This window comes from Solea solea, chromosome 1 (genome assembly GCF_958295425.1).
Source record: "Solea solea chromosome 1, fSolSol10.1, whole genome shotgun sequence".
In the NCBI taxonomy this organism is placed as follows: Eukaryota; Metazoa; Chordata; class Actinopteri; order Pleuronectiformes; family Soleidae; genus Solea; species Solea solea.
This window is the reverse complement of record NC_081134.1, coordinates 10,536,004-10,555,300: the sequence shown is the minus strand read 5'-3', so window position 1 is coordinate 10,555,300 and position 19,297 is coordinate 10,536,004. Positions and strand designations below refer to the sequence as shown.

Genomic DNA, 19,297 nt, shown 5'->3' with positions numbered 1-19,297 from the left:
TTATAATGTGCTGCCCTTCCCGTCAAGGCTCAATTAACCTATTGGGGGCCACAGGGCAGGCTGCACAAGTTTGCTGTTGCTATTCACGTTGAACTCTGATGCCCCATACTTCCATACACACGGATGGATTACTGGACAGGTCCAGGGGCCCCTGAAGCCCAAGCCTCTATGCTACTATCCTGATATTTTTGCTACTATATTATTCATCCTGATATTTAAATGGGGCCCTGAAGACAAATAACACTGGTTATGTTGTGTGATATTTCTTAATGGGGCCCCTCAATCATATACCACGGTTTATGTTATTCAACCCTGATATCTGAAAGGGGCCCTCAGCCAAAGAACACTGGTTATTATGTAATTATCTATATAGGGCCCCTTAAGCTAAGTTATTCACCCCTAATATTTTGACGGGACCCTCAGTCAACTAACAAAGGTTAAGTAATATGATATGTCCAATAGGGCCCCTTAATCATATTATTCAATTATTATTGTTATTATTATTAGCCAGGTGTGACTGACAAAAAGCACATTTGAGATCTGAGAGTGTTGGGCCTTTTCCAGTCTGTGCTCAGGGGCCCGCTGGTTCATAATCCGTCCCAGGCCATACACAATGTCAGTGTATAGACATAAACATTAACATGTATTATGTTGTCATGTATTGGTGGCATTTTCATTAACACAGCTGTGTTATATGTGGACTTATGTGATTCTATAAAACATGATTTAATATGTAATACATGCTAATGATTAAAGGTCCAGTGTGTGACATTTAGGAGGGTTTATTGGCAGAAATTGATGTTTACGTGTGTATGAGTGTTTAGGCCATCATCTTACGCCACCGTGTTTCTACAGCAGCCCAAATGAACGAACAGTGAGCGTTTTGCATTTTAAGGGGGACAGACAAACAAGAATGAATATCTGTTATGCAAAGGCCACTTTAGTTTCCTGACATGCTTGGGAAAAGGAGGGGTGAGGGGAGGAGTCCTCTGTTTGTTATAATCTGCAGTTTCACCCTTGCTATTTTTTACACACTGGTCCTAAAAATGAGATGTACACACTAATTCCTTTTATGAGACCCTTTTTTAAGATTGTCCTTCAGGGTTTCAAGTTTCACAAACAAATTTGCAGTTGATCATATAACCAAAAACTGACTTACTTGAACTTGGGGCTATGCTGGTCTGAGACGGCACGGTAACTGCTTCACCAGCTGTGTCTAGCTGACTTGTACAGTATATCAGTTATGCAATGTTACAACATCAGTGTATTGCAATTATAAACACTGACATGAAACAACATGTTGCATCTTCACCTCCAGGTTCTGTATCTGACAGGTTTTTTTTGTTTGTGGGCAGCACACCTGAAAAGGTAAAGGACAGATTTTGATTACACTTTGGTGATGGTCTGGAAATGGATTCAGTTTTTGTTTGTGACATTTGTGGGGAATGTTACAACACTTCAACTGAGCAGCCCTGGTGGAAGTTTGTGCTCTCTGAGCGCTTTCTCCAGTTCTCAGCTGTCATGATTTGATATTTAACTTAAAAGCACATCCAGTGCACTTGGTACATTCATGGGCAATTTGAAATCGTGAATCTTGAGGTTGTAACTTTAGACCAGTAAATGATTGATGCTTTTCACTTTTTTCTAGGTCATTATTGTAACTTAATGTGAGTGTGTGTGTGAGGGGAGGTGTTTGTGGTTACTGGTGTAGTCATGGCTCACCCGGTGCAGTCCGAGACCCCTAACATTGACGTCTTGCTCGGGCCCTCGGTGGTCAGAGGCTTCACGACATGATCCTGTCGCCCTGGTATGCCGAGGTGCGCATGCCCACTGAAGAGGACGCAGCGGCTCCATGTGTGTTGAGGCGCATTATTTGGCAACCGACGCGGCAGCGGGGAGGGCCGAAAAAAAGAGGATATCCCCTGGATTTCAAAAGAACAACGATTTATCGAGGTTAACTGCAGAATAAACACTCCTTGGTCGACCATCGGCGAAGAACGAGCGACAAAGCGACCGAGTAAGTTGACTGAGGTGAAGCTGAAGTTTTTTAGTGAGTGGATTGAGGGGAGCCTTTTATTCGGACTCGTCGAGGAGCCAGGTTTTCCTCCACCTATCTGTGACGATAAAGAAGCTGATGGGCTGTTGAAAAGTAACACTTCTCCGCAGAGCCAAAGGTTGAGCTCCGGGAGGAGAGGAGGGGGGGGCTTTGCTTGGCCAAAATGTCTTTTATTTCATGTTTTAGGGAGCGTGGCAGTTTGTAAATATGACCCCGGGACTTGGTTTTGGTCTGTAGAAGTCGTTAAATGAGGTAAGGATTAAAACGTTACGTCGTCGTCGGCGGCAAGCTCAGCTCTGCTCATACCGTGGGCCGGAGGGTGAAATTTATGAGTTCAGACTCGGAAGGTTTTCGTCGGGAGGGGACACTCAGGTAAACAGTCCCGGTGAGACACACATAGCCTCACCTTTAGCGCAGCACGGTGAAAGTTTGTGTCCCCTTGCTGAGCTGCTGGTTGTCCCGCATCGGGGTGCAGTTAGGTCACAGGGGGTCGGTTCTGGTTGTGTTGGACACGTTGACGGGCAGCTGTCCGGCTGGAGTACTTTTGCCTCTCTGGTGTTTATTTCCTGTCAATCTCTACGGTTCACACTTGAACCGCTTTTATTCGAGTTTAAGTGGCTCCGTGTTTTTGTTTGTGGGCATATAGCTAATGCTAACCCGCTAACTAATAACACGCTCACTTCCACTGAGGCGGCGTCATTAATGAAAAAGCCGGCTGGTTGCACATGTTGTGTGGGCTGGGTTTAGTTTTTAAAGGGCTGGCTGTGGTTTTGGATGGTGTACTGTGTTGTGCAGCGGTACTGGTGGCCGCTGATGCCCGCTTTAAGCCCCGTGGTAGTGGCACCAGTGTTGGTTCCGCTATCTGCTAGCTAATCTTCCTACTTCTCTCTGTGACAACCGTAGTCTTCCTCCTCTTAAAGCTGAACACACACACACACACACACACACGCAAAACACACACCGTCTCTCTGTGGCTCCCCCACACAGGTTTTGTGCAGCTATTCTTGTGAGGACTCTACATTTATTTCCATTAATTTGGCCAACTTAACCAAAACCTTATCTCTAACTTTAACCATAATAAAGGAATCCCTAACACTAAACTTATCCACAATGCAAACCTTAATTTAAGCCTCAGAAATTAGTTCATGACTCATTATGGCCAGTCTGGTCACCATGAGTGTAGTGAGTTTACACCAGAAAATAAAGTAGTTAAAAACACACAAACAAAGCTGAAGCTCAGGATTTCTACCCTCACACCATTTTTACACATTCCTTCTTCAAAAACGTTAAAATTAATTCATCAGCATCACTGATAATAACTCAAGTATGAACTCACGTATTGGTGAATTTCAAGTGCTACTATTATTTTTTTTATTATTTTGATTATGTCCTAATCAGACTAAACTAATCATAATTTGGTCTAAAACCTGAAAGATTGTATCAGTCATCTGTTAAAATCAGTCAATTTTGGCATTTGCACTTACAATAAAAGCTTGTGGAATGTCTGTTACATTCAGACCACCGTCAAATGAGTTCACACAATAAGGATTATATCTGTCTGCTCAACATGACTGTGTTTAGATTTTGAGTCGTTCCAAGGGATTTGTTTTATGTTAAGACACATTGAGGAAACAGAAACATGGAGCTGGTAAACACAGGCACTTTAGTCCTTCATGGACTGGGGAGGATATGGTGGTGAAGTGGTCTCTTTTTTTTGGAGACTTTATTGCCTCTTTGGACGTGTAGAATGAACACTTAGTTGTTCTTGTGAACAAAGGCCATGTTAAGTGTTATTTACATTGACCAAAACAAGTGCATTGTTACACTGTTGTTGTTAAGCTGTCAGTGAGAACGGGGTGAAGGGGTTATCCAGAACTGTTCAGCATTTAGGATGGAAGAGAATGCTTTGCTTTGATTGTTACTGAACTACCTGACCTGGCAGGCATGTGCATCAGTTGCACATCCACAGTATTCACAACACTCAGGTCATCCTCTCATTCCTGAGTGACTGGATCCATGGTGTTTAAGTAACAAGACTGGGACAGTCAGAAAGAGCTGTTACACTGATCACACATCAGTCAGTGTTGTTGTGTAACCAGCCACTGTTCCTCAAAGGGTCATCTGCTGGCCACATTTTAAGCTGCTGTAGTGACTGCAGGGGTCACAGGGCAGCTGTTTGGGTTAGCCTACATGATTTTGTCATATATATATATATATAGGGAGCCATTTTCTCTTTGTTGTTTTTGTTCTGGCTAGTTGTATAAAATACTGACTCATTAGGAGCAGTTATTTAATTGAACAGTGACCCACAAATGATAGCTTTGGCTGTAACATCCAAATCCAAATGATTAAATTATGCTTTACTGAAGTGGGTGTCATGGGTGTGTTTTAATGTAGTGCTGAGGGGCCATCATTGTTATCATCATTTAGCCAGACATATAGCCAGATAATTGATAAGAACATTTTGCTGGTGCAGCAATTTCACAAGGAGGTATGACTGCGCAGTTTCCTGAGACCATAGTGTGGCGTGAAAATACACAGGGTAAAGGTCTGTCATTGGGTAAATACAATGCAAAATTCATACTGTATGTGTAGCCAGACATTGTGAACCTGCATGCCTCACTGAGGGTTGACTGAGTGGCTGATGTTTGACATAATCCATGAGTGACCAGAGGGGTAATAAAAGAAGACACGGAGCAGAAAAGTAGAGATAAACTGTAGATTCTTATGAGCAGTGCCTTTGATAGTGATAGGAACCTGATGCCAAATTATATTCAGGTATTCTGTGAAAGCCACACTCGCCATGAGTCGAGAACCAGCACAGTGCAATATGATAATGTGGATGTGATCACTATGGTTTAATGGCACAGCAATTGGTAACAGAACAATTAACTTTGATTAGATCAGCGCTTATCATCATTGCTCCTGTGATGAAGTTCAATAACTCAGTTTATCTCAGCCCTTTTTACACTTGTGTTTAAGAAGTCTTGTTTGTATAGACACGATATACAATATACTGTATTAATACATTCATTGTATCTTAATGATATGATAATAAACCTAATAAGTTATTGGAATCATGGCGAGATTAGCCATGAATAATTTTCATCTTCTAATATCAGCAGGCTGTACACTGAGAGGTGTAATGCTGCCCTCCACAGTTTGAAGTTCTTTATCTCAGTTCTTCTCATCTCTTCAGTTTCATCCTTTTCTCACCCTTCTTCCTCACAATGCTGCACTCTTAAATGCTGTTCAAAGTTCTACAGCACAGCTCAGAGTTCTCCACCCAACTGCTTTCTCATCTCCTCAGTCTCTTTATCACTCTTCAAAGTGCCCATCTTCATTCTTTTATCCTCATTCCTTAATCCTTCTAGATAAAGTATTTTGGTTCTTTATTATACTGTTTTGATATTTTTTCCTATGAAGTAACTTAAGAAAGCAGTATTCCACACACTGCGGTGTAACATTCAAAGTTTCAAAGTAAGAGAAATATTCATTGATAAGCCTTTGTTTTGTTTTCTTCAGATGCTTATCATCAAATTACGGCAATCTAAAATTGGTCGTTCCATGTTTTTATGCATGTTTAAAATGCAGTAGTGTTAACGATGGGCTAGTCCTGTGAGTTCGCAACTTCTAATACAATGTGTATGCGAGTAGCCTCTGCGTTAACAAGCAACATCAGTCAACATGCAGCAAGTACACATTGCGTTATCACAGTACAAACAGTAAAGAAATGTCCATATCATGGCTCCTATCTCTCCTGGTGTTCTGTGTACAGAAGTGTTGCTCGCCCCTAAAATGGAAGACCCCAATGCATTCTGGGAAATGCACAGATACTTTAAAAGGGTGGAGAAATAATGCTTTGTTGGCAAAGACAATTGAGGCAATGGAAGTTGTTTTCCTTGTGTAAATGTTTTGGTCCAGCTGCATTGATACAGTTTAAAGAGTACAACTTTTACTCTAAATCTAAAAGTTAATATTAAAGTGACAGGCACCAACAGCCATTACATGTCTACTACTATCATGTGATACCATACTAGTACGTTTTCATTTGAAAACTGCATTTTAAGATGAAAACTGTCTGCATCCAGATGAGTGTTTCAGCTCCATCTCAGACGTAATCTGAGAACTCGCACCTAAAAATACATATCATAAGTAATGTGACCATTCATAAACTGGAAGCTAAATCTCTACCCTGTGGTTTTTTTGCTTCGTTTTTAGAAAGTACAATTGGTGAAAAACATCCATGGTGAAATGTCAGAGGAAGGATTTCTTTTATTATAGGCCAACGATAAAGTGAAACTCAAATTGAAAGGAAGTGTTAACTTGGAGGAAGTGAGTGCAGGTAACTGATTCATCATTTCCAGCGTCTGTTTGAGTTTCAAACCTAAAATGATGTGTTTTCTAAAGGAAAGTATCAATGTAATCTGGATTATAAAGTATGGTGTTTTTTAATTTGCATGACAGTGCCAGTGATTGTAACGTGATATAAATCGAGTTTGTAGGCCCCAGCCTTATGGTTAGTTAGTGAACAAACTGTATGTTCTGTATGTCAACTTTTTATGTTCAACGTGAAAATCTGTCGTGGTGACTTTTGCTTTCAGTTTTAGCAGTTTTTAGAGGCGTCTCACTGGACATGTCACGTCCTTTTTGTGTGTGTGTGTGTGTGTGTGTGTGCATTTGCGTACTTGAAGGAAATGTGTGTGTGAACTGCCATGGAGCTGAAATGTGAAACCTGTCAGCCATTCAGATCCCCTGTTACAAAGATAGGGTCAGTGAGGTTGGGGATGGCTGCGTTCCCCATGTCTAACTTCTTCAACCAGCATCATCTCACAGCTGTATGCACCACAATTGATAACACCATTGTTACTACAATCACCCCTCACACACACACACACACACACGCACACACGCACACACACGTAACCACTCACACAACCACTCACACACTCACTCTCGCACATACACACATACTGTATAATGGCCATGACTGTAGAACCACCAGCACCTGAAGGGTTAAAACTAGCTTCAGCTTCTCTCTCAGTCACACACACACTCACACACACACAAACACATACACACACACTAGCCAACCAGTTTAAACCGGTTCTCAGGAAAAGTGCTTTGTGTGTCCCAGTGAATCCTGGGAAGGGTCATGTCATGTGTGTCTTAGAGTGATGTCAGAGTATAAAACAACTTGGGCAGTGCTGGCGTCAGATAATTGCTCTGTATGCTGCATTGTGACTCTATGTACAGTATTTAGTATAGATGCATCATCGACACTGAGTGTCTGAGTGCTTGCTGCTATGACCATTCCAAGAACAGGGAGGGGAGGAGATACGATTATATGTGGTACGTGTTAAAAAGAAATGGCCCAGGTTGCAAGGGTTAATTGTAGTCCCCCCCCCCCTCAAACAAAAACCATGGCTTCCTGTAGTATGTTGCTGGGCAGACCAAGGTATTCAGCAGAGTTGGAAGGACTCGATCATTCAGTAATCATGTTTTGATTTTTTCTTTTTTGTGAGCATAATTCATATCCTGTGTTTACCCGATGATGAAATCTACTTGTGTTTAACCCTCTTGGTTGAAGTCTTGGTTTTTGAAATTTACATTGCACTTATTCTGGTTAGTTAAATCCTGTGGGGCCACACGGTGGAGTAATGGATAGTACTGTTGCCTTGCAGCAAAAAGACCTGGGTTCATGACCCAGGGTTTTCTCCAGGTACTCCAGTTTTCTCCCACAGTCCAAAAACATGCAGAGGTTAAATGGACAGTCTACTGACCGTCTGTGTGAATGTGTTATGGCCCTGCGATGGAGAGTGTACCCCTGAACTGAAGATAAATACAGTTGATTTAGCATCACGGAGTGCACTGCATCTGAAAAGTGATGACATTTGCATTTGCATTTTGCAATAAGCTTAAAAGTTCAAACCCTGCTAATTCTCACTTCTTCACACCTGTGTAGATACTGAGTGACGTGTGAGAGCTCATTGAATTGTTGGTTCAAGGGACTCAATCTCTCAGCTTGTGATATTGAAAAGCCGTGTAGTCTACTATACATTTATGGTTCTGTGTAAACTGATGTGGAAAATGCATGGGCGGTGGAGTCACATAATGACATGGGAGGCCATTATCTAAATCTAAAAGTAAACCTGTATTGACCCATGTGGTCCACCATCTCCCTGCATCCCTTCTCATTTCTGACTCAACACAGCAGGGATGCTTGTCTGTTCGCCATTTATCGATGCACATCTATGAGCACACACACACATTCACGCCTCTGTCTGACACAAAAAGCTGCTGCACACGATGGCTGTGGGTTCACTCTGAATTTTTAGTACAATGGAAATGAAACCATCATGGATCTCTTTGTTGCCAGACTCAGAAAGGGAGGTTATTATACACAAGATAGTCTTTGAAATAAATAAGAAATGTTTCACTTGTGCATGATAAATAACTTAAGTATTCCTCGTCACTGGTCATTATGAATATTTGAACAAAAATCAAGCTCCAGTACATTTTAGATGTTCCACTAAGTTCCTTTTAACTCTGATTTGATTACGAGTTGTGTGTTCTTCCAGCTGTTTGATGTCTCTCTGCAGTGTTTTGGCTGTTAACCCTCTTCACAAGATAATGTTGTTGCAGTCAAGTGATCTGTAGTTCCCCCCACGTTGTTCTGTACACAGAGTGCTTACTGAGAACTCCTTATTCACTTTCCTTTCTCTTCCTTTGGTTTTTTGTTTAGACTCAAATTTGGATAATTGGATGTTTTGAAATAAGTCAACATCTTGGTCATGTGATCTCACTAATTCTCCATGTTTTGTCTAGTAACCATGACTCTTTTGCCACTGATTCAAGGTCATTATTTTCTGCTTCAGTTCTGAAATGAAAGGCACACAATCAGAAATGTGCAGCAAGAGGGTTATTAGTAATAGCTCTGTCAGTTGGGTCAGGGTTGTGATCTGACTTATTTTTTGTCATCGATCAAGCAATAGTCAGTCACTTTACACTTTCATACATGTCATACATGACAAAGGAGCTAAAGAAACGCTATCTCACCTGACTGCAAATGAAAAAACACCAGAGGTAAACCTTTGTCTGCCAATAGTCGACACATCCACAGGTGATAAGACAAATGTATTTGACTATCTGAGACAAACTTATGAAGGAACATGCTGAGTGTTTCGCTGGAGTCATTACAACCCCATTAATCTGTATCTCACAAGGTCCTAAAACATTGGCAGGAGTACGTTGTGAGTACATAAAAATGAAAAGTTCATTGGTTGTTATTTGTTGACTGCCTATTACAATATTGTCCTATATATATTTTTTGTTTTATATTAAAATTTGATTGCAGTTTCTCCACATCTTAAATTTCTTTGGTTTCAAGCAAGATAATAGACCTGTCATGATGTGTTGACCACATTAACCTTTTGACATAAATATACATAGGAATTTGGTCATGTTAGCTCCTATCAGTGCTAGTAATGCACTTGTTTACAGATTACACATGCCATTAAAAGGGCATTTCCAGTTCTTTATAGTTTGGGTTTGAGGCTTGGCTGTTCTGATGAAATATGAAACAAAATGACTCTGGTCTGTGGGACATATTGTATGGCCACAGAGTCATGGGACTTGACCTGCAGCTTTGTTCCTGTATCAATTTACAGTCCAAATAAGTTATTTCTTCTTTTTTCTGCAGGGGATGTCTGAGGAGGCCGTCCGCCAGACAAGGAGCCAGAAGAGGCTACTGGAGAAGGAGGTTGCTCCACAGTCTGGAGAACTCTCAGATGCTGAAAATGAAAGCAAAAAGCCTAAATTGGACCTTTCTGGAACCGCAGCACAAGCACAATCTGAACCAGAACCCGACCCTGCTTTGCTGCAGGACGGTCAGAACAGGACTAGCCCCGAATCAGAGATGGAGCTAGAGCAGAGCCGGCTGCAGTTACCCTTAGTGTTACCATTGGCCTCCCAGCAGGTGAAGGATGATCAAGATCTAACCAGGGGACAGCACACGGCTGAACCACACACGGCTGAACCACACACGGCTGAACCACACACGGCTGACCCACACACGGCTGACCCACACACAGCTGAACCACACACAGCTGAAACCAAATCAGACAATCAGACTGACTGCAACAATAAAGTCAACAAGATGGAGTCCGCTATCGATACAAGGAACCAGGCCAGACCAACAGAGTCAAAGGCGTCCAGTGGCATGCTAGCTGCAGGCGAGGTGAAGGCCACCATTAAAGTGGAAGTTCAGACGGGAGAGCAGCCTGTGGACATGAGCACATCCAAAGGGTGAGGAATGCTTCATTACAATAACATTATAATTTCAATTTAAAAAACATACAAGGTCAGGGAAATAAAAGCAATGATATGATCGTATAGGAAACTGACACATCCGTCTTGAGTGATCTGATCATAAGTGTTCAGCTCCAAGTTTGAGTCTGAATGCACCCAAAGCATCTTGAGGGCCTCTTCAGAACACATTCGGAGGTGGCCACGTTTTACATCTGGTAATGCAAATTCGCCCTCATGAAGTTTTTAGAGACTTGCTAAGTCACCTGATGTCACAGTTTTATGCCTCCAAAGGTCCATAAGTCGATTTATTTGTAGCCAGGACTACAATCTTAACACTAAATCCCATAGGTTTTTTTCCTGATGGGTAAAATCTTATTTTGTATTAGAGCAACATGAGTAGTGCTACAATTCACTCGTCTCCTCACAATTTTATTTTCTTACTCTGTCTCTACCTGTCACTCTGGTAGACACACTCGCAAATACACTGTTTACATGGACACAACTAACCAGAATAAAAGCCCGATTGTAATAAAAAATGGAAAGACATTTCATTCCAATCAATGTGGGTGGTTAATGACAGTTATTCCGATCAGCTGACTGACGTCCTGTGTCGTGTTATCATGTGACTGTGCTCTAAGTAAATGTGACATCATTACACTTTTAATATTAATAGAAACATTGCAGGACATTGCTACTCTGGACTCAACACAGAACTGCCGTGCCTGTAGCTTCATTTTGGAGAATGGAGGAAGCAAAATTTGTGTTTGAAGAACAGAATGTAGCTCCATTTATAAAAAAAAAAAAAAAAAAGACCAAATGAATGTCACCAATATGAGAGGAGGGAAATTAAATCAATGGTGCACAGCAAGGAGACGAGTGAAGGAGGAACGTCCGAGGCTGTGAGCAGTGACAACGTTGGTGTTTACAATACAGGTGGAAGTGAGGCTTCCTCTTCTACAATTTTCGGACAATCGGACAACTCTGCGCACGTCCAAAGTGTTTATTCTGTATAAATGCGTCATATTTGCGCCATAACGGGATTACATATTTTTTAGTGTGCTAATAGGAAGATCTGATCACAGGAGAAGCATCTGGTACACATTGGTTCCATGTAAAACGACTAGTACTGTCCACTTGTGATTAGATCTCTTAAGATGGATGTTCATACCAGGTGTGGATGTGGCCTTTATTTATATAGAAGCAGTCTGCTTTCTCTGAAACACTCTTTTTTTCTAAGTTTGTTTTTTTCAAACAGTTCAATTATGGGAATTTATGAAGGGATACGTGACAATTACATCTAAAAGACTATGAATGTTTCAAACTACTTTTATTCCCCTGATGTTTTTCAAAACTTACTGTGTATGGAGGGGTGGGGGTGAGGGTGGGGAAGGTGGGGGTTGTTGTGCTCCAGAGGTGATGTTTAACTTTCTTGCTCAGTCCACCTCCATTTTCCCCCACTCACCACCTGAACCCTAAAAAACTCCCCTCACACAAAATGAAGCCGTGTGTCACAAACCGGTTCTAGCCGGTCGTTGCTATGGTTTCCACAGTGGAAGGAACAGTGAGGGGAGGGGAGGACAGGAGGAAAAGTGAGTGTGTCACGTGACGATGACTTTAAGGTCATGTGACTTTGGAAGAGAAGTGATTAATCCACAGGAAGTGATGATGGCGCTAAACCCAGAGGAGAGACTAACACACACATACACACACCCAGGGATGGAGAGACAAGCCTCATGTTGTCATGCTTCGACTGGAACGACTTCCTATACCTCATGAAAATGCATGATCTGCATAGCGACAAGGCCACCGTTGTTTTTTATATTGATAACATTACTTGTATTCTTCAGTACGTGAGTGACATTAGTCAAGGAATGTTGATACAGTGAAATATCGCGATATGATATTGCTTTTGGGACACCAAAGTATCGATTTTCTTTTTAGCATACATTTTTTAACTGATGTTACAAATAAACAAATGTTTTGTGGGTTAGCATAAAAAAAATCAATTGACATTTCTGTCTACTAGATAGTGCCAAGTGCTCACTCTCACTAGAGCTGTTGTGAGTATATGTGTTCGCAAATACTCATTATTTTGCAATATTATGATACTATCGTATCGTGACTTGAATATCGTGATAATATCGTATCACGGTGTCTCTGGTGATTCCCATCCCTATCATCTACTCTCGGGGATAGTATGCAGTTGAGGTTTTAGGAATTAAGTGGTAAATGTGCTCCCATGATTTTGCATGGAGGAGCAAGGGCAGATCCTAACTGCCTTCAAAATTCCCACATATACTACAGTACAATTTGTATAATAAAGTTAGTCCTACACAAATGGCTCAGACGCCTGTCAAACCTTTCCATAATCGTTAAGTTTGTCCTCTCGTCCATTACATTGTGACTGTAAAACCTATAGAGTAGCTTTAAATCTTTTGTCATTCAATACTGATGCTGCAACAACATGAAGAGAAGCTGGTGGAGAGATGTCTGGACTTGCTTGATCGACCCTTGGTCGTAAATTATGATTGTGTTTGAGGAGCAGACGTGAAGAATTCTAATATTCAAGCCAGTTAAAATGTACTCCTGCCTTCCCTCAAGTAGCCATTTAATGTTCTTAACCTTACATTATTCAGACCCATGAAATGTCCCATGAATTTTAGTATTTAGTGTATAGCATGTGTGTGTATAATATCTTAGTGTTACAGCCATTAAACCCTGATGTCTTAACTTAAGTCGACTTAAGAGGAAATAAATGTAGAAAAGTGGATGTTGAGTGGGTAAGTAAATTAAATGACAAAATGGAATTATAGTCGGAACTGATATTTCCCTGATATAATGTTGTGTGCTGTACACTGAACAAAAAAAAAGTGTTTGACTTTCCAAAATTGTGATTTTCTCACTTATGTCCAACAGTATAAAAAAGGAGAAACACCCACCATCCTCTGAGGACGATGATGTGATCATCTTGTCAGATAATGACTCCCCAAGTCCTCCCATGAATGGCCTGAGCCACATTAAGGAGCTGGACACGGACCTCCTCATGGTGAGACCCAGAAACATAAAACTACAAGATGTGACTCGCATCAGATTTTTTGGCCATAGAAATCCTATCAGCGTGTGAGTCCTGGATCAGATTTGATATTCATGCAGCTTTTTGCCTAAACTGTATGTGTGATATCATTGAACTGTGTTGCGGAAGTCTTCTCGAGCTACTGTTAATCTCACTCACAAAGTTGCTGCACCACCTTCCATTTTGGAATTTCTCCTTTGGGAAATTAAAGGGTTAATCTGATGTTGCATATCTCCCACTTCAATACCGTCAAAAATGTGACGTTGTTGATGACGCACGCAAAAAGGTATTTATGCACACACACGTTTTTGAGTTCAGATGCAAGGTGACTGTCGTTTAAGTTGTAGATGAGCTGGATTTGAATAACGTGGCTGGTAATCTGGGTGTTGACTGGTTCACTGAAAACACATGGGCCAGATGAGGTATTCAGAAACATGGTGTGAGTGATTTTTTTTATGATTTGTGGGTGTAGAAGAGCAGCCCGGCGGAAAGGGAGCAAATTATCAAGCAGCTGAAGGAGGAGTTGAGACTGGAGGAAGCCAAACTGGTTCTCCTGAAGAAACTCCGACAGAGCCAGATACAGAGGGACACTCTCCAGAAGGTAAACAACAGTTATTACCCACAGCAGCACAGGGTCACACATCCCTGTAACACAAGCCTCCATTTTCAGCTTTCTATTTGTACTTTAATATAAATCTCTGTTGTGTTTTTTTTCTTTACAGCACTCAGGTCTGTGCGGCTCCTCTGCTCCTCCTCCTTTGATTCGAGGAACGATTGCAAGCAATAAAGGTTCTCAGCAGGTCAGTGCCCTAACATCACACACCCTCACAGTGTGGTTCACGCTCTCTCTCTGACGGTCGGTGGTTTTCTCTGACAAGATCTTGACAGGCAGGAGTTCAGGCACGGTCATCCCTCCGCCACTGGTGAGAGGAGGACAGCAGGTATTGTCCAAACATGGCTCCCAGATCATCATCCCACCTCTGATTGGAGGGGCACAGGTGAGTCATGGTGGAATTTCGACATAGGTTGAAGCTGACAGGCTCCACATTAGCATGTGTATGTGTGTATGTCCCTTTTTAAATGTCTCTTCTCTTCAAATAGTTTATCAAAAATAAAAAAGAACTTAATTTCTGAGAGCATTTGTCCACGTTCAAACTCATGATCTCTCCACAACAGATCCAGGCTCTCCGTCAGCAGCATCAGCAGCAGCAGCAGCAGCAGCATCAGCAGCATCAGCAGCAGCAGTTGTCGGCAGCCTCCGGAGGTTCAGGACCCCCTCCTCTTATTTTGGGCCCCAGGACCTCAACCACTGCATTACAGGGCCAGAGAGGCTTGGTCCAGTCTGGCCTCATCAGAGTTGGAAATAGTGCTAACATGCTGGTCAGTAATCAAAGGCTTAAGGCCAACAGTTAACTACTTTAACTGTTCACAAATGACACTGTAACAGCCTGCACCAACCACTTAAACTAACCCTAAACTAAATTAACTCAACACTGGCTCCTACAACTACTATTGAGGTCAAAAGAGTTGTTCAAGTTGATTGACGGTATTTGTAAACACTTGTAATTTCTTTATTTTGACTGAATGTGTAAATCTATGTCCTTGTCTTGTCTTTGCTTCTTTTTCAAAAGGCCTCGGCAGTTAATTTGAAAGGCTCCCCCTCAGGAGGCAGCAGTGTGTCTGGGGTCAGTGTGAACGACTCTCCAGCCAGTCGCCAAGCTGCTGCTAAACTCGCGCTACGGAAACAATTGGAAAAGACCCTCTTGGAGATCCCACCGCCCAAGCCCCCCGCCCCAGAGTTCAACTTCCTACCCTCAGCAGCCAATAATGAGTTCATCTACCTGGTAGGACTTGAGGAAGTGGTGCATAACCTGCTGGATACTATCCATAGAGGTAAAAACTAACTCTGGCCTCTTAATTATGAGGATTTGCTGCCGCTCTTGGTTATGATACACAGAATATATTAGCATTTTTGTTATATCACACTGGGGATTTGTTTCAAACGGGGGGGGTTTTCATTTTACTGCCTATTATTATTATTATTATTATTATTATTATTATTATTATTCAGATTGACTTTATTATTCCTCTTTGTCAGGACAACGGTAGACAATCAGTGGCGTTCTGAAGCAAAATGCCCCTAAATATCGGAAATTGCCCTTGAAATGAATTTGATGGGGGCCGTGAAATAGATGGTTAACTTTTGCAAAGGCAGAGTTGAAAATGGTCAGCTAGACGTCTGTAGCGCGTGCACACACACACACGCAAAACTGGGTATTTCCCAACATTAGATGATCGATTATAATTATGAAAATATTTAACCAGTCTCCCTGCACGTCTGCGTGTGTGTGTGTCCCATCTCTGTCCATCCAGGAAAGACAGGTGTAGCACTGTCCAAGCCTGTCGTCAAAGAGCCTTTCATCTGTAGTCAGTGCAAGACGGACTTCACCTGCCGCTGGAGGCAAGACAAGACTAAAGGTGGAACAATGCTCTGTGAAGACTGCATGTCGTCCAATCAGAAAAAGGCTCTGAAAGCGGAGCATACCAGCAGGCTGAAAGCTGCGTTTGTTAAAGCGCTGCAACAAGAGCAGGAAATCGAGCAGCGGATCATTCAGCAGACGTCTTCGCTGGTCTCCCACGGTAGCTCCTCGTCCTCTTCATCGACGTCTTCATCGATGAAGGCAGAGCAGCTTGTGTCTCAGCATCTGAAACAGGTTCATGCCAGAGCGTCCTCCCTGCAGCACCACCACCAGGCCAGTCGAGCAGCCAACATCATTCACCATCACTCCATTAAGCAGGTTGGAATCTTTTTTTTTCTTTTAAATAAACATTCATGCAAACAACGGCCCGGTAAGTCAACTCTGTGTGTCTCAAAACCCCACAGAGTTCCGAGGGACAGCTGTCCCACGGTGGCTCATCAGTGGGGGTGAGAGGTGTCCCCCATTCCTTCTCCTCCTCCTCCCAGCTGCAGAGTGCAGTGGCGGCCGCAGCCTTGGTCAGCCGGCCAGGTAAGCATGCCCATGTTTCCCAGCGTTCTGTCCAGAGTTCAAAGGTGAGCAGCAGTGGATTCCGCGGCGGCAGGCATATCAGCGGAGGTAGTGCATCATCCACTGCATGGAAGAAGCAGAGCAACAGCAGCAAAGGTAGACTCACATTAATACCAGCCCAACTCTGGCGCCTGACATCTGCTCTCTTTCAAACTCCTGTCTGGTCCCAAAGCAGTCCTTTCAAATCCTAAATTTAAATTCGCTAGTGTTAAAGGTCCTGTGTGTAACATCTGGGAGGTTTATTGGTAGAAATTTAGTACACTACCCATAACAATGTTTGTATTTGTGTACAATCGCTAGACTAGAGGGTGAGTTTTGCATTTTGAGGTGGAGTCTAACTACACAAACAAAGGAGAAAGGCTCTGCCCTTGTAATCCAAATGCTTAAACTAACAAAGAAGATGGAGGAAACAGCAGAGAGTCTTTTCTGATAGGCAAACACCACCATCGTCCCCTGAAGCGCTTGGGAAAGGGAAGGGTGAGCGGAGGAGTCGCAATCTGCAGCTTCACTTTAGATGTCACTAATTCTTACACACTGGACCTTTTTAAGGCATCGTTTACCAAGATTACATTTCTCACATGTAATCACATACTAGACAAAAACTGTTAAGAAACATGCAGGAGGAAATGCTTTATGGACAAGGCAGTCCTACTCTCCAGCTCCCCCTCAGCAGATGCTCCATCTTCCCACTGTAGTCCCTCTGGTGGTTTTTCCCCCCCTGGGTGTCACTTCTATACCTGAGAGTGAAAATGATAGATTTAGTTTATCTTTAGTATTGTGTGGAGAACAGACTGTATATACAAATGGATGCAATCATCTGGTTGCGAAACAAACTCCTCTTGTGAAGCCTCAAGATTGGCAGTTTGAACATTTAAAAAACCGATTGGATGATGCCAGCTTTCCATCGCAATATTATCCACTCATATGTGCTGTGTTTATCATCTGTTTTCCTGTCAATGGGAACACAGTTTGTTAAATGTATTGACAAAGAGCTAAAACCATTAACTCCTCAGGAAAGGGAATGTGTAAAGGGAAGCTAAATTTCCCATAGACCTGTATTCAAAGTGAGTTCTTTTTGCAACCAGCTGAGTTGCCTGGGAGACGTAGTTACTTCCGTCCTACTTCCAATTCTTATCCAAACTCTATGGTGGGGACGTGTGGCTAAATATCCAGGTGTCAAGTTGAACTGCTTTTTTTTCCTAATGCAACTCCAAAAAGTTTTAAACCGACCACATGCTACACGATCCAAACTCTGACCCGATCTTGTATTGCATGTTCACAGGGGTGACCATGGCCTACGTGAACCCCAGCCTGACAGGTCACAAGATGTCCGCCACTGTGGACGCTCGTCAGAGGGAGTACCTGCTGGGAATGATCCCCTCGCGCTCGAACATCTCGCAGACTGCAAACACATGGAAATAACTCAAATACTCTTCCATTCTTTGTTAGGTTTCTGTTCCAAGTTCCTCAGCTCTGACAACAAGGTCAACAGCACCCCCTGGTGGACTGTTAAGCAAATACAATCTCACAAATGATGATGATGTTGATGTTTTCTTTTTCTTTTTTTTCCCCTCTCTTGTTTTTCTTGCGGTTATTTTGATATTGTGCAGAAATTGATTTGATTTGATTAAGGCAAAAACAACAAACAACATACAAATACTTGAAGGGCTTTGCTCTGGGTGCTTACGTCCTCCAGATTGGGCCGACATAGCAGTGATGATGTGGGTGAAACAGACCCAGCCGTTGACACTTGAATGGTTATAGTCATACCCAAGAGTTCACTTTAAGAATATGTTTGTTATAAGCAGAAACAAAAATAAGTAAGTTGTAAAATGTTTCCGTACATCTTCCCTGTAGCTTTTGAGGTTTGAATTTATTTTGTATTTACATTAAGTTATTTTTTTTTGACTGATGTTAAAAATCACTCTGTATATTGTGGTTTCCACAAGTGAAGAGTTTGTCCTAGCTTTGTATTTTTTCCCCCCTGTTTAACAGCATGCGGACCCCTAACTTTTCTGTTTGTTTTGCACCTGAGCTGAAGGAGCACGGTGTTGTTCTGTAATTCACCTGTAATTACCATCTGTAATTTGCCGATTTTTATATTAATGTCACCATTGTAATATTATTTTTTGAATGTTTTTGTCATCGCTGAGATAATGCAGACTCTGAAGGAGCTGAATTTGCCACACTGGAGCCAGAGATGTTGCCTCCAATTGATCTAACCATAACCCATGCAGTATCCAGCACATACTTGAGTCGGTTGTTTAAGGGAACCTCTCCTAGTTACCAAGACTGTGGAAGACACAAGACCTTTTTTATCTTGTCCCCTCTCACCATATTGCATAATGTCTCTGCTTCCTGACTTCAATTGCTTTGTATAAACCTATGTTAAAAAATTATTTGGTTTACTTTTTCCTAGCTCCTTAAGAAATAATAAAAATATACATTTTAAAGACTTGCTTTTTTTGGAAATTGTTTTTGAATCCAGTAAAACAGTGAAGGGAAAAAAAGTCACTGGATGCAAATATGACATTTGTTATTGGGTTGAGTTGGTTCATCCAAGTGAATCAAACCTCAGTCTTTTGCTTGGTTTATTGTTGAGACTGAGACTCCTGGCTCACAAGCAATGTGATGTATCTCATGAAGGTCATTATTATTATTATTATTATTATTATTTATGTTATGTTCATGTGTGTCTTTAGTTTGTTGGCTATAGTTTTTACCTTTCACACTGAAACTGCATCCAAACCTCAGCAGTAGTATGACCATTTTGTCCTTCAGTCCAATTTCTTGTTATATTTGACTTACATT

At 41.9% G+C, this 19,297-nt stretch overlaps 1 protein-coding gene across 4 annotated transcripts; it reads left to right on the top strand.

The window, feature by feature from the left end:
* Nucleotides 1–1,868: 1,868 nt before the first annotated feature.
* On the top strand, nucleotides 1,869–18,939 carry LOC131455267 (transcriptional repressor p66 alpha-like). 4 transcript variants are annotated; one of them, XM_058622828.1, is made up of 11 exons: nucleotides 1,869–2,017; nucleotides 9,759–10,363; nucleotides 13,283–13,412; nucleotides 13,912–14,040; nucleotides 14,162–14,239; nucleotides 14,318–14,437; nucleotides 14,616–14,819; nucleotides 15,071–15,332; nucleotides 15,813–16,237; nucleotides 16,324–16,447; nucleotides 17,769–18,939. In XM_058622828.1, exons 2-11 carry the CDS (start codon nucleotides 9,762–9,764, stop codon nucleotides 17,906–17,908), a joined length of 2,214 nt encoding a protein of 737 aa, XP_058478811.1. In that variant the 5' UTR covers nucleotides 1,869–2,017; nucleotides 9,759–9,761; the 3' UTR covers nucleotides 17,909–18,939. The 4 variants fall into 4 exon arrangements, with proteins under 4 accessions (XP_058478811.1, XP_058478786.1, XP_058478794.1 ...); XM_058622803.1 differs by having other exon boundaries at nucleotides 16,324–16,582; XM_058622811.1 differs by lacking the exon at nucleotides 1,869–2,017 and adding an exon at nucleotides 2,174–2,308 and having other exon boundaries at nucleotides 16,324–16,582.
* The last annotated feature ends 358 nt before the right edge of the window (nucleotides 18,940–19,297 follow it).